The 14,828-nt window shown below is 40.7% G+C and overlaps 1 protein-coding gene across 1 annotated transcript in view; it reads right to left on the reverse strand.

Moving 5' to 3' along the window:
• LOC144120786 (ATP-binding cassette sub-family C member 9-like) overlaps positions 1-14,828 on the reverse strand; it is a 36,052-nt gene that overhangs the window by 18,845 nt on the left and 2,379 nt on the right. The window contains 16 exon segments of the mRNA XM_077653488.1: positions 238-267; positions 269-393; positions 656-762; positions 1,515-1,608; positions 1,611-1,619; positions 1,805-1,994; positions 2,523-2,563; positions 2,566-2,647; positions 3,569-3,706; positions 4,499-4,539; positions 4,831-4,993; positions 9,320-9,454; positions 10,155-10,292; positions 13,164-13,319; positions 14,250-14,438; positions 14,760-14,816. Coding sequence (XP_077509614.1) covers positions 238-267; positions 269-393; positions 656-762; positions 1,515-1,608; positions 1,611-1,619; positions 1,805-1,994; positions 2,523-2,563; positions 2,566-2,647; positions 3,569-3,706; positions 4,499-4,539; positions 4,831-4,993; positions 9,320-9,454; positions 10,155-10,292; positions 13,164-13,319; positions 14,250-14,438; positions 14,760-14,816 — 1,695 coding nt within the window.

The following is a 14,828-nucleotide window of genomic DNA, read 5'->3' on the forward strand; positions in this document are numbered from 1 at the left end:
ACACGCAATTAAACAATGACACAGTGTATCTTCAACACTTCTTCAAAATGGTGCGATGCTCGTGAAATGCAAAAAAAATGCTCGTGCAGTGAGGTTTTAACGCATGTTACGAGACCTAGGTGGTTGAGATAGGCCCAAAGCACTCTGCTCAATGTGCCACAGAGCTTGCCAATGGTTGATGTGGCTTGTAAAAATCCAGCTACCATTAACCTTTGATGAGCAGTTGCATGGCCTTACCAGAATAACTGTCTTTGCTGACGAGTAAAAGGGCTCGAGCAAGCGCAATCCTCTGACGCTGCCCGCCGCTCAAGTTGAAGCCACGTTCACCAATCTCCGTCATGTCACGCGCTGGCAACAGGTCTATGTCTGGTTGCAATGCGCAGGCTTGAATGACTTGGTCGGTACCTGCAGTGCAGTAAGTCCTGCTGTAGGATCCCACAACATCAAATGTCACAGAAACATGGTGATGCATATCGCAATGTGCAATGAAGATGTACCGAGTGTTGAGACCCTAGCTTATCTAAAAGGAGCCCTTTAATCATGTAATTATCTGCAGATTCTTTGTGGCTATGGAGAGCCTGTCTGATTTACATACAAAGACTAGCACAAAAGTATGACATGAACAGCACAAGATAAACGGATACTGCATCAGCACTGGTGACGCACCTCCGACCATCATACTGCTGCCCAAACAGGATGTTCTCTTTCAAGGTAGCATTCAACAACCAAGGCTTCTGTGGTACATAGGCAATGCAACTGGTGCTGGAAGATAGAGACAAAAAAGAAAGAAAGATGATGTTTCCATTTTATCATCTTACCCTATTTGTTATTCACTATAGGCAGTAAAACATTGCCTCAACATCTTTTCCTTCTAAATTTAATACAGGAATTACTATAAGCATCCTCTGACCTAATATACGGTTGCAGATGAAAGCTTCAGGGGGCAATTTACTAAGTAAATTCCAAACACAAAATTTCGTTCCAAGTTTTACCGCAATGGTTCGGAAATGTTTTTATATCGAGAATAATATACTATTTGAAATTTTATGTCTGAGAAACATCAAGAAGACGTGTGAACTTAACTTCCATTTGACCAAAATACAAATCTGCCATTATAAAAAACTAAGGATTGCAGAAAGTACATTATCTAAACAATACCAGACCAATCAGCAGCTGTATGTTCTTTTTGGTAACTTCACCAGGGAAGTCAGAACAGTATGCGAAAACTCTGGTAGTCAGTCCTGATTGAATTACTCTAATGCAGGTGTTTGGAGCAACAAAACTAACAAGCACTAAACACTGCTATGGGCATATGTGCAATATAAAAATATTATTTCAATATGTAACATAAGCCAGAGTTGGAGCTGTATTGCTTTGTTTATACAATTACAGTATGCAAAATTCCTAAATAAAGTGCTATGACAAACGACACATCACATGCTGCAAAAATAACATGAAAACATCAAATTAATCTACCTTTTATAAATAATAAAGTAGAACCAAAGATTACCCACTTTGCCCACTGCACTGTTCCTTTGTACGGAGTCAGTTCTCCCAGCATGCCGGACAGCAGAGTTGTCTTCCCACTGCCAACTGGTCCGATTATATCGTGAGCTTTCCTAGAGAGAGTGAAGAACAATTTTAAAAGCAGCAAATGTGCATTTAAGATGGATGTGCTACCAACATCCGTCCCCCCCCCCCCCCCCCCCCCCCCCCCCCCCCCCCCCCCCCCCCCCCACCTTCCCAAAGAAAAAAGAAAAGGAAAAGAGACAGGCAAGCAGGTCCACCTTAAGCAGTTTCTCACCCGTGGGAACTGTGAAGTTCATATCCTGAAGGATTGGTATTTTGGTGTTCATGTCATATGTGAAATAGGCATGGTTCATGTTGATCACAGAAGGGCTATCAATAGGAGAATAGGCTTCTGACAGGAAAACATCAGAATCTTCTGCAGACCCCAAGAACTTTTCCAGCAGTTCACTGTCCCTGATGTTGAGCTGAAAAGAATGAAAGTGAAATAAAGCAGTGGACATATTTTCAGCAATCTGTGAACAACCCACACAAATGCAAATGAATCAATCTAATTTAGCAAAGAAAAGCAGAAACCAACAAAACAAAATCAAGTATGTGACGTGTATTGCAGATATCTTGAGCATGAGGCTTTATGTAATGGATTCTTCATAAGGTTACCTTGAATGTGAGCCAATACATGACATTCACGAGCCTATCAAATACTGTATCATTTTAGCCTATATATAGTTGAAACTCAGATACATCTTTAGCAGCACGCTGAAAAGAGGAATCAAAACATCACAAAGAGGTACTTACTTTTAAAACATGAAGATGAGCTTCAATTAGTGAGCACAAATGTCCACATACTTTATAAGCACACACATTAAACACGTACAGTTCAGTATAAGAACTGCCCCTCACTCCCTTTCCTTGAGTGTTGGTGCATAATGCAGAACAAAGTCTTGAGGCAAAAGCATTGCAATGAAAATATGACAATCAATAGATGACCTTACCAGAACACTACCACTCTCTGGCATGAACTCAACAGTAGCCTTGGTGTGTCTTCCTTCTTCCGCCACGGAGCATCAGAACCAACTTCGGGTTGGTTCAGAAATTCCGACAGCCTCTTTGTGCTCACCTGAAACAATGTTTATGCTGTCTTGTAGTAAAGATTTGCATCACCAATTACACCCTCGGCACCAACATTCTCACGGTGGAGCTAGTGCCTCGGCAATTAAGAGAGCAACTTTCAAGTGTATGAGGAATTGACTTATGCCTCATTAAAAGACTTCCAAGAGATCACAATATCCGGATAACCGCTGCAGCAAATTCTCAGAACATAAAAGATCAAATTTTCCAGGCAGAAACAAGTGAAAAGCAAAACGTTGGCGCCTCTTCTTCTAATCAATCATTAAGATATGATGCAAGTTAAAATCACAGTAACAGATTTGCCAAAGCAAGCAGATGTTCCTTTAACCTTGGTGCTCTGGTTGTTCAATACCTGTGATAACAAATCAATTTCACCACACTCAATTTGCATGCATTACAAGGTTGGGGTAATAAGTCTTAAGAAAAGGTGCCATTTGCATAGATGTTTACTTGGCCACCTACCAAGGGGACTGAAGATATCCAAAAAAACTGGGAGGGGGGGGGGGGGGGGGTGATTAGTATATATGCTGTGATGTGAGAAATCAGCATTAACAGTACAGCTGCACATTTCCCTTCTACACTGATCGCCATCCATTGTATCTTTTAATTTGATTTTTCTGTCACTTTTTTGGTCCGCTGCTGAGTGGGCTTTTGGAAGGTGGGAGTGGGTGGACCTTCTGCATGGCAGAGGAGGGTGCAGGTGAGTGGGTAGGTGGGTGGGCGAATGGAGGCTTTGGATATACAGCCAGTGGAATTTTTGCTGAATGAGGGCTATACTGCTAATACAGTAAAAAAAAAACTGTCTTTATTTCACGTCACGACTTCCTTGGTAACACATTTATGGAAATGTTTCAACTAGCCACAACACATCTATTAGGATGAGACAGTAATAAGAATGAAAATTACTCACAATGGAGTTGATGACAATAGGAATGACAACTGGAATGATGTACAGTGGAACCGTGAGCTGATTGAACAGTGCAAGGCCAGAGAACACCTGTGATGGCGTGAGTGGTCTTCCTTCAATTACGGAGTAAAGTGAGAACGTCTGAAAAATAAGCAAACTACCATGCGAGTTTGCACTGCCACACCAAATGTGCACTTGAAATCAGCGAAAGAGCAGTCAGTCCTTTAATACATTTTCGACAGCATAACTTTTGTTTTCATAGAAAATGGCACAAAACATAAAGCATGCATGTCCTAAACAGTACAATGAGGAAAATGGTGACGTTAGGAGTAGACTATAGGAGGTGCAGTGCTGATGCTTTGCAAGCAAAAACAGAGTGTAGACATGAAGCATAGATATCACAAGTGTGTTTGTTTTTTTGCCAATACTGCTAGCCATGTTTGCATCCTTCTTTAGTGCGAATCATGAGCCCCTTTTCTGGCCATCTCAACAGAGCACTGTAACAGTGAAATGCAGTCAATCTTGTGTCATTTGTTTCTTAGCCGCAAAAAAGCACACCTATGTCTCACTACATGCCCAGGCGATGGTGGCTGCTTTTCAATGATGGCTAAATGCAAAAGGTGCTTGGGTGCTAAGCGATGTTAATGAGTCCCAGATGGTCAAAATTAGTCCAAAGCACTCCACTACAGCACCCCGTATGTACTGCGTGCTGCTGTGAAATGTTAATCCCCACATACTGTGTCTGTAACTAATATTTTAGTTAACTCAGAGCCAAAAAGACTTGCAACAAAATAATATTTTTACAGCTGTAATAAGCACAGAGATTGCTGAAGACTGCTTAAAATGATGGAAGGCTTGTGACCTTGCAGCACAAGTGGATAGATAGATAGCGCGAGAAGATATACCCTTGCATGATGACATACTTATACGTACCACAAGTGTGAGCAAGATGGCTGAACCCTGCGTGATGAAAGCTGAAAAAAGAAAAAAAATGAACAGCCTGAATACAAAAATGAAGAACCTTGAATACAAGAACTCCATGGCTAAGCAAGGCATTAAAAATAAAAGCTGTGAAAATACAATAAAAAGACAAATCAGCTTAGTAATATTACATGGCTCTCTGATTACACAGACTTTAATAGTTTTCAGCAAAAAACAAGAAGTATTTGCAGAAAAATGTTACTGATAACAGCCCCACAAAGACCTAATGTAGTTGAAAATATAAAATAATTTGCTTAAAATACAAGGCTGAAATGTTCACATACTGTTTAGGGCAACAAATATTGCATCTTTTCTGAGAACAGCGAGTTCTTCTTTGCGAATCTGTTTGACCATGTTGGCATACACTTTCTCCCAGCCATGCAGCTTCAGCAGCTTGATGCCCTGGAGTAATTCACTTGTGTGTTTTATTCGTTTGTCTGAAATGGTCTAGAAAAGAAAGCATACGGTGTAAAATGTTAGAGATTCCAGGCTCGTAATATGAACTATGTGGTAACAGCTGCAATTAGTGCAGCATTGACAGCCAACTAGAACAGCTCATTTGTCCACACGTTATAAACTGCATACGAACAGTTAGACATTATTTGAAATTTACAGCACTGTTTATGCTTTTAGAATTACTGTGTTGTGCAGGAAATAGAAAAGAGCGATTTTTTTTGGTCTCCTTTATATGGTGTAACAAAGTTTCACTAATTGTGACCTATACTGTGCCACGAGATGTACAACACAGTGATTTAAGAATTTTAAGAATTACAATTTTCTGAAATCTCTGTGCAAAATTTCACCAGGAAATTTCCACTCCATATAGGGCACTAAAATCTCTCTTCCTATATTTATGCAACAGACGTCAGAATAATAAGTGTGGTCCTTAATTATGAGTGTCCCTGCACCACGCATTAGGTTGTGAAACTGCTGGATCTAAAGCTGTAACAGTAGTTGTGGTATGCTGGTCACATCACAATTTCATTGCTATGCAATCCAGTAAAACCTCATTAATCTGGAAAGTCAGATAATTCAGACTACCTACCACCAGAGTCCCCGGGACGAAATGCCCAGAATAAACGTGCGTCACAAGCTCGCTTACTCGGATGCCCCGGGTCTGGCACTGGTTAATTCGAACGAGCTCCTGAAGTGGTGCCATGTTGAGGTAAGGCCTACGTGACTAACAATCATCCATATCCCATTCTGTCACAAATTACGATCTTGTAACATGAAATCTTTCAAACTTTCAGCTTGCCGTAAGGAATATGCCCTGACAGCGCAAAAAAAAATTCAGTCCCCCCTTAATGATCAATATACGTTTTTTGTTTGGTCCTCATATCTCCATGTCATGACTCTACGCTGTTTTCAGGATATCAGTTGTAATTATTTTGAGTCATTTCTGAGAGAGGTCATTATGTGAATAACTCAGCTGATTTTAGTGCTTTTGGAAATGTTGAAGCATGCAAAACAAACAAACAAACAAATACACAGAGTGTGGCGCCACACCAATACTCCCGGGAAATGCGAAGGCGTGATTTTTGTGAACGGTTCTCGGCGTTCATTTCTCACGTCTGACTTAAAACGGTTGTACGTGGCTTAACACAAAGAGTTCAAAATATAAGCTCAAGACATTCATGGCATATTATAACCCAGGAGTAGCCGAAGACAACAAAAAAGAAGTTGTGCACATATTTGTGCACCCCGTGACTGAAGAGGATATATTTGTCCTCAGACCTGAACTGCATGTTACGTTGTTTCCCATGCCCTTCTGAAATGCATGCAACAGCAGGCGTGTTGACGATCTGCACGCCACTGTCACTGGGCCGAGAGGGTGTTCGATCACGTAATTTCGTTTTCGAAGCTCCGCCGCCAGCTGCATGCCATTTAACACAATGACTGCCTTGCCGCTGGTTTTCTTCACGTGGTATTCTCTTTCTTCCAGCACGCTGAAACTTTGCACTCGTCACGTGCTGTCTGCTGTCTGTATGCTGAAGCCTCCTCGCTTGCGATGCCATGCCACATGTGTAGCACACTAACAGCCGCAGAGACTCTTCCACTATGGAGCAGTTCCATTTATGACACACCCAATAGCATGTATAAATTAAAGCATTTGGTGGAAGTGCAAAGAATCACCACTGTCTCACATTTTTCATATTGAAAGGAGATCACTATTGCCTGGGTTTTCTAAAAGAAATTTTATGTTCATGTGAACAGAGTTTGGCAGCTCAGTGTGTGTGTATGTGTGGGGTGGGGGCGGCATCTGATAGTTTGACATTTGGATCATTCAGTCGTTTTGTCTACTCCCTTGAAGTCCATTTCAACGAGGTCTTACTGTACATGCAATTGAAGATGGCAAGATTTCTTGATACAAAATTTTTAACATCCTTTTTTTTTTCTTCAATGAAAATACCAATGCCTACAGGACAGTATGCACCCATCAGCAAAACAGCAAAAGAACCAAGAGCCAAGCAGAGACAAATAAGCGTGACTATCGTAAGCTAACGGAGGACACAAATGACAGCTGAAACCCCTGTAATTAAGAACAAGGTGTCCGTGACACTCACATAGCTCTTAGACATTTTATTTGCGCAGTCAAACATGATCTGAAGTATGTTTCATAAGCATGAAACAGTTTAGATTGCGTTTCAGCAGTGAAGTTTTGTTTGGCTCAGTGAACAAAAGGGCAACAGCTTCCTTAACCTTCTTTTTCCCTTATTGTTTTCTCGTGGCAGCTGAGTACCCCCCCTTTTCTTCCTTATATTATTTCATACCAATTCTCCTGGCTCCTTGCAATCTATACGATTGCACATACCTCCTCCCGTTCCATGATGCAATGGTCATTTTGCACATCTCATAATTGCATTATGCTACTAGCAGCAATGGTTCAGGCAGACGCCACCAGAACTGCAAGGTGGCTGCCATCATATCCACTTAATCTCCAAATTGTGTCCAAACCAAGGCATTACATTTGAATACCTCCAAATGATTTCCCACACTGCAGCTACAAAGTTAATGTCGGGCGTTTCCAGCAGGGCAGGATAGCTGTTACCCTGTGCTATGTGTGAGAGGGAACACAGAAACACAGCACGGACAGTGAGGGTTTGCAGCATGGTGGGAACGAACTGCTATGACATCACGCAAAATAACACTGTACTAGTAGACAGCGAGGAAACAAAAAGCGCCTTGCTACAGAGAGCACGGTGCAGATAGGAGAAATGTCAGTGAAAGAAAGGAACATCGCACATGTCACTTATTCCCACATTATGCAGCATAGCATAAAGCTCTGCCAGTTTTTTTTCTTTTTATGCCTTTCACTTAAAAATACAAAATTTGCTAGCCCAACAAGTGGAAGTACCCCAAAGTAACCGTTAAGTTTTTGTCAAGCTGTAAGTACTGCTTCATTCGAAATTGTACCAGTGACAAAAGCAACAACAGGCAGGTCTCAAAAAGTCATCTTCGAGATGGCTTTAGGTCAAAACCAAGCTGCACATATCATCGGGTCTATTTAGAGCCTTCTGGAGCCACTTATCATGATGCCCATTGGTAAAAACTAAGCTCCACGTGTTCGTGATCCATTTAGTGCCACTTGACCTATATAGACACCCGAAGAAGGAAGTAGGTGTTCACACTCCAAGGCACTCTTAACCCAGATCAAGCCTCAAGGGCCAAAGATAAGCCACTTTCAGGCATTGACATCTGTGGGTTTCCCCTGTCTTCAGTTATTCCTTGTTGTTTATTGCATCCCAGCTGTTATCAGTCTAGGTACTCAAAGATCTCCAGGGAATTGATATTGTCTGCAGCCATTATTTTGACCAAAATACAACTACCTCAAAAATAAAACCAGCATCAAAAGGAAGAAGAACATTTTATAGGAGCTGCATGAAATGGGAAAAACCCAATGAGCATGATACATGCTGTGTTGGCTTATCTACCTATGTCTGCTACATGCATTTTGATATATATCAGGTGCTTCTAACATAAGAACGTATAATTTTGCCTCTCGCAGTATGCTTTCAGAAATGCCAACACCAGATAACAGCAACTGCAATAGCGGAAGTCTTACCCAAGTAAAATATACAGCAAGTCCCTTTTGAAAGTTTGGTTCAAGTTACATGAGAAACATTGCAGCTTGCATGCATGTATGTGGACATATGCGCACGTGCACACACACGTACAGACACTCACAGTGAGCAGGCATATGTTTGTAAGATGCAGGCGGACAGAAAAAAACTTTATTCTAGTGCAGTCAAGCAAGCCAATTACTTGATATTCTTGCAAATATGATAGGGCATGCATGCTTCATCTACTGATATCAGTGCAGGTGACTGGACCGTGAGGCAGTGTTACAATATATTTGTTGCCAAGCATAAGCATCCTATAAACTTTTGCTGCTAAATGTATATGCGTGCGTGCATGCATGCACATATGTGCACGTGTAGTACTCTCCGGAGCAATGGTCAATAGCACGCGTTGCAGCGTGGCTTGCTGCTCTTAAGTGCATTTTGGCATTTTTACTAAGTACGAGTGATAAGGACCGAAACAACCAACTATCTGACATGCCTACAGATAAGAACACTCACCTTTTCATCTATATTGACAGCAAAAGCTGCTGGAAAGTGGCACGGCAATGAAGTCTGATCGAAGCTCGAGTAGTATTCCCCCACTTTGCTCCCAACAGTACACGTGCACATGCATATGACATTAAGCAAGAGCTGCCTAACTTGGCAAAGAAAGAATCCTTGCACAAAGGATCAAATCTGTGGCTCACAGTACCAAAGACTCCTTCTGTAGTTCAGACAGCTTGGTGCAGACCCAGTACTGCAGCGGTGCTAAGATGTAGATGGTGGCTGCCCCGACGAGAGCACTGTAGCCCAACTGCTTGTACAGCAGAGCCAGAAGAATGATCAGCTGTGCACACGAGGGAAAAGACGTGGGAGAAAAGAGCTTCAAACTACCACATCATTACATCCCAAAGCTACAAGTACAACAGACTATAGGAGATGCTACAGCGCAGATATTCAGTTTAATGTCGACCATATGGTGGAGTACTTGAGAGAGAGACCAAGGCATCCGATGCAAGGCCAAACAATGTAATCTTATCAAGAACAAGAATTAGATGGAGTGGAAGTAGTAGCCGCTTTGTCATAACAAATGCAAAAATGAATCACTGTTGGCCAACTGCGATTTTTCTTAAGTGTCTGTCTAACTTGCACCAAGATATCAGCATGTGAGCTTTCCTACAACCTGAAGAAAAGTTACACTAACTGATATAATTACATTCTGATGGTGCCAATTTAGCTAGAATGTATTCACCTACCACCGTGACTACAGGCCATAGATAACAACTTAACAGGTTCATAGCTGGTTTGGCAAATTAGTGGACAAATAATTATACAAGCACCATAAAGGGCCACTATTTTTGCCCCTAGAATGCTTTCTGACATGGTTCCGAAGTGAGAAAAACATGTCATATCACTGAATAAAAAACTGATTTACTCTATCTGATGCAACACTCAACATAAATGCAGCACATCACTGTACAAACACGCACTGAGCGGCATGGTGCAAGTTTCTGTTCTTTCCAAGGGCTACAGCAGTCCGCCCTCACCTTGACGGGCACGGCCCAGATGTAGTGGCCCATGGAAAACAGGAGCATTACGTTGAAAGAGTCCACTGACATGTGGTTCACAGCCATGCCCACATCTACATCACTGGCAATGGCCAAAGACTTCAGGTACACCAAGCTCTGGAAAAAATGAAGAAAGACTGTTGAGATGTGTGCGTCACTGCACATGGTACCGCTTTTAGTGCTGTTAAGCCAGGTAACTACAGGCACTAATTTAGAAAGAGCTACCAGCACGACCTAGTATGGCAGAAAAACAACAGGTACCATAATGTGAAGAAAATAGACAGCTATATAAGCACTGGAGTATAGAGGTTATTACTACCAAAGTAAAACCAGAAGTAAACAAAAAATCAAATAAAGGACTGGACACAAGGAACAGCTTGCTATAAACTGTAAAACACAAGTCCTTTTAAAAATCTCGAACACCTCTTACATTACAGATCAGATTCATGGACCCTGCTAGCTCTTCTGAAGGGTATTATAATGTCATGCTAAGAGGAAAAAAACCTATTCAGCAAACATTCCTTATTTGTTTATATATTTACAAAAATATTTTGATCATATCAGATTTAATATTATAAGTACTCTCACAAGCTTTCACTGTTATATCTCCAGAAAATTGTTTTGCAATATATCTTTTTCCTTTGAATCTTGTAAAAAGGCTGCAGAGTTAAGAAAATATGGTAGACGGCTGATTCAACATTCACTGCCTTCCTACTGGTATTCTTCAGGTCAAGACATGCTTAGAATTATTTTTTTGCAAAGCACAAATTTTTGTGATGCAGCGTTCCCTAATGTATCTAGAGTGAGAAGAAAATTTCATACAAGAAATTTAAAATTCACAAATTTGAGAAACAAAGAATGTCTTGACCTGCAATGTTGCCCTAGGAATGCAACAAAACAAACGAGGTCAAAAAAGAGTTCAAGCAAGTTGCAAAGAAACTCACAAAGTCAGCATCTAGTCAGAAAACCAAAATGGAGGAAAATGCCAATTACATGAGTGTTTCTCTGCAACATACGCCTGCCACGGTTCACGAAACAATTTTTTTAGAGTACTTCCTGGTCGATTTCAGCTAGGAAACTTCAGGATAGCATAAAAAATTGAGCATTCAAGCAGATTCAAAAATTATCAAAAAATTAATTTTTTGGCAATTTTTCGGGATTTCAAAGCCACGTCTCCCTTTACAGGAAAGAAAAGGATATACATCTGAAATATTTCCTGAAAGTGATGAAACACTTTTTAAGTAACTCGATCAACTGCAGGATGAGATTTTTTTTTTTCAACTGGTGCCATTACAAGTAAAAGCACAGGAAACAAATTTTAACAAATGCGCCAGAATTCATTCCCCGAGAACTCATTGCAAAGTTCATATGTTCCAATAAACCGCTAGCTTCTTAATCGCACTAACTTCCTTCACTAAAAAAGTCAAATCCTGGGGAAAGTATCAGTCAAATTTGCAGCTTTACCTACAAGCACTTGCACTTTTAAAATGAATTGATTCTGTAAGGTCACAATGACAAAAAAAAAAAAACCCTGGACATACTAAGGGCATGACTTAATTTTTCTCAGACAAGTCCAGCGTCTTGCCCAAGCGAAGATATGATGCATCACCGAGGAAAGCCCATCATTGAGATAACGGACAAAAAAGGCTATCTGTACAAAAAGCGCTCCATAGTACTGAGCAACAGGAGCAACTACAACCTATTGTGCAGAATAATAAGAACAGATGTCTCCTAGGAGTGTGCAACGGATTCCTGCCCACCGCTTAAGATAAGGGCCACAAACGCGTGACAGTGACAGCCAGCGCTATGGCCTGATAAACCTTATCCCTCCACATACGCAGCACCTAGCAACATTCATTCACTGAAAGGAAATCTTGACGGAGATAATTCTCTCTTAGGTCCTTTATTTTACATGCAATATTGCATTATACTTTCATATACTACCGGAAATGAATGCTATTTTCTTTTTTGTTTCTGCTGTTTAAACTGCAGTTGACTGAAACTTCCCACGTCAAGAATAACAGCACAAAAAGCCTCAGGAAGCGAGTGTCAAGAAGAGCTCAAGAGCCAGAACATATGATAAAGGCAGGAATGTGTTGTGTAAATGCTCCAAGCATTAGTCACAGTTGGGCATTGATCAGATACACATGGTATGCGAGCGCAGCATATTTTCCCCAGCTCACATGCACCAAAGCACTTAAACAGTTCAAAGAAGCTGGAGCAGGTATGGGGCTCCTTCAGTATATATGACAAGGAAGTCAAAAGTCTTCTAGTAAAAAAATAATGTGCAGGGAAATAGTAGGGCTTATAAGTGCGGCTGGAAATTTGCTTTTACTTTCTTTTTCAACTGCTACAAATTCTCCCAGGAAGCTTTTATATTACAGAATTTCTAAGCCAAGTAAAAGAAAGTTTAGACAACATGAATCTTTCGTTATGATTTTATTTTAAGTTGCCTCACTGAAAAGACAAGTTGTGACTGGACAAGAAGAAAAGGGAGATACAAACACAAGACAGAGCACAGCAACTTCGAAAGTGTCACATCAACAAGCACACCAAACCACTCTTTATCAGTATGAAACCTACAACCTACCTACACATGTTGCATGCTGTGCTCTGTACGTTTAGTCCACTGCAGCAGCAGTTCTATCTTCCTATCTTGCTTACGGCATGGAGGTTTAAAATTGCCCTTAGACTGTTAACTAGCATCACACTGACCACAGCAGTGGATGTGGACATGCCACATACCACATGCAATGTGGCATGTGTATATGTATTCCTAATTTAAGTTCATGTATTTTTTTCTTCGTGCCACAGGTGGTACAAAGTTAACCCAAACCAGTTGCTGCTAATGACACTCTTGTTTTCAGTTCCCTCTCTGCCTCGGCATTTTAATACATAAAGAATGCTTTTGCTTAATTTTGGCAATACATCTATTCACTGCTCAGGTCCAAGACACCCACATTAAAGGTCAAACCAGTCTTGACTTGCCTGAAGTGCAGACCGCACATGGACGCTTTCCATGATAGCCATGTGGTTGAAATTATTCGAGAATGTGCTCTGCAAGAAGGTGGCTAAGAGGATGACGACCGATAATATGTAACCATTCCCCAGGACTTCATATGCAGTTGGATAGGAGTCTGCACTCTGCAATAAGACATATGTTCACATGACATACAACACTATAACATTGACTTTGTACTTTTTGTTGGTTGCTTGTTTGTTTTAGCACCAGCAAAGGCTTCCTCAATTCTATGTGGTTGAAGACAACAATAAAGTCCTAGAAGCCATTGTACTCTGTGCGCCCTGTAAAAAGTCGCAAGCAATTTTTTCAACAGTGTGAATGTTATTAATAAGAAACATGCTGTAACTTGGTTTACTTTTTCTCAGCAGTTCTGGAAAACAAACCTCCAAGTTCAAGTTTCTTCTACCATGCACCACAAGTGATTTGAAAGAATTATAGATTTTCTGTAAAAATTAACTGCAATGATAATGACTGCCACCTGTAACACATAGGCAGCACCAGTGTACGAAAACTAAAATAGAGGACAGAAACTGCAAAATCACTGAAATAAAAATCAACAGCACATTACTGAAATTAAAACTGAAAAAAAAAATGTGCTGCACTACACCATAGCTTAATATAAACACTCCAAGCTACACAAATCATACTGAATTGCCCATTTGTTTACATCGTCAAGGCTAGAGGGAATTCGAGAAGGAAGTGGTTATACGCCGCACGGAACAAAATGGGCCATCATACCATAAATTGAAAAACAAAAATAAGAAACACACAGCAAGAAAATTTTAATTTTCTTCACCCCCAAAGACAGGCTCTCGTGTGTTACTCAAGGGCTGCCACCACTAAGCAGGCCTAGGTGGTATCAAAGAGCAGATGTCCAGAATTTCAAACTTATAGAGAGCTGAGTATAAACAGGGAGAATTGAACCATCAGAACTTGTAATTACTAACAGATTATCACACCTATACTGAAAAATTCTCAATTCGCAGCTTGCTGCAAGCAATTAATTTGTACACGTATTCACTTAACAATGTTTTCTAGAGTTTCACACTCACCACAGTGGGGCCACTGCTTGTAGTCACATCGTCCACATACTGAAGGATCAGGCTGATAGAAATTGGACCTACTAAGCCAACCACATCCCCTAAGACTTTGATGAAGCCACCTGCCAGTGCGGTCCGCCAGTAAGTTTTCAAGAAACAGCACCACAGTGACACATTCGTGCCCTTTTCTTCAGCCTTGGCCTAAGTGGTTAGCACCATTGAGGTGTAAAAAAAGGGGGGGGGGGGGGGGGGGGGGGGGGGGGGGCGTATAAAATTTAAAAAATCTAGCTAACCAATGAAGAGCTCAAAACAAAAAAAAAATTAAATGCATTTGTAGCTCATTCTAGAGATCAGCATAAGAATGTGTTAGCCACTCGAAATGAACAAAATTTAAGTTGGCCTGCTCTTAGTTAAAAGCAGCAATATGTTATTTTACTTGAAAGCAAACTTAAATGCATTTAAAAGCGACTTGGTAGATACCAGTATGACCATACAAAACAAACAGAGTCAACAAAATTTTACCTTTTCCTTTGAGTACACGTCATTAAACCGTCTATACTGATTTTCATTTGTATGTTTCTGAAAAAAAAA

Source organism: Amblyomma americanum, chromosome 2 (assembly GCF_052857255.1).
Source record: "Amblyomma americanum isolate KBUSLIRL-KWMA chromosome 2, ASM5285725v1, whole genome shotgun sequence".
NCBI classification, from domain to species: Eukaryota; Metazoa; Arthropoda; class Arachnida; order Ixodida; family Ixodidae; genus Amblyomma; species Amblyomma americanum.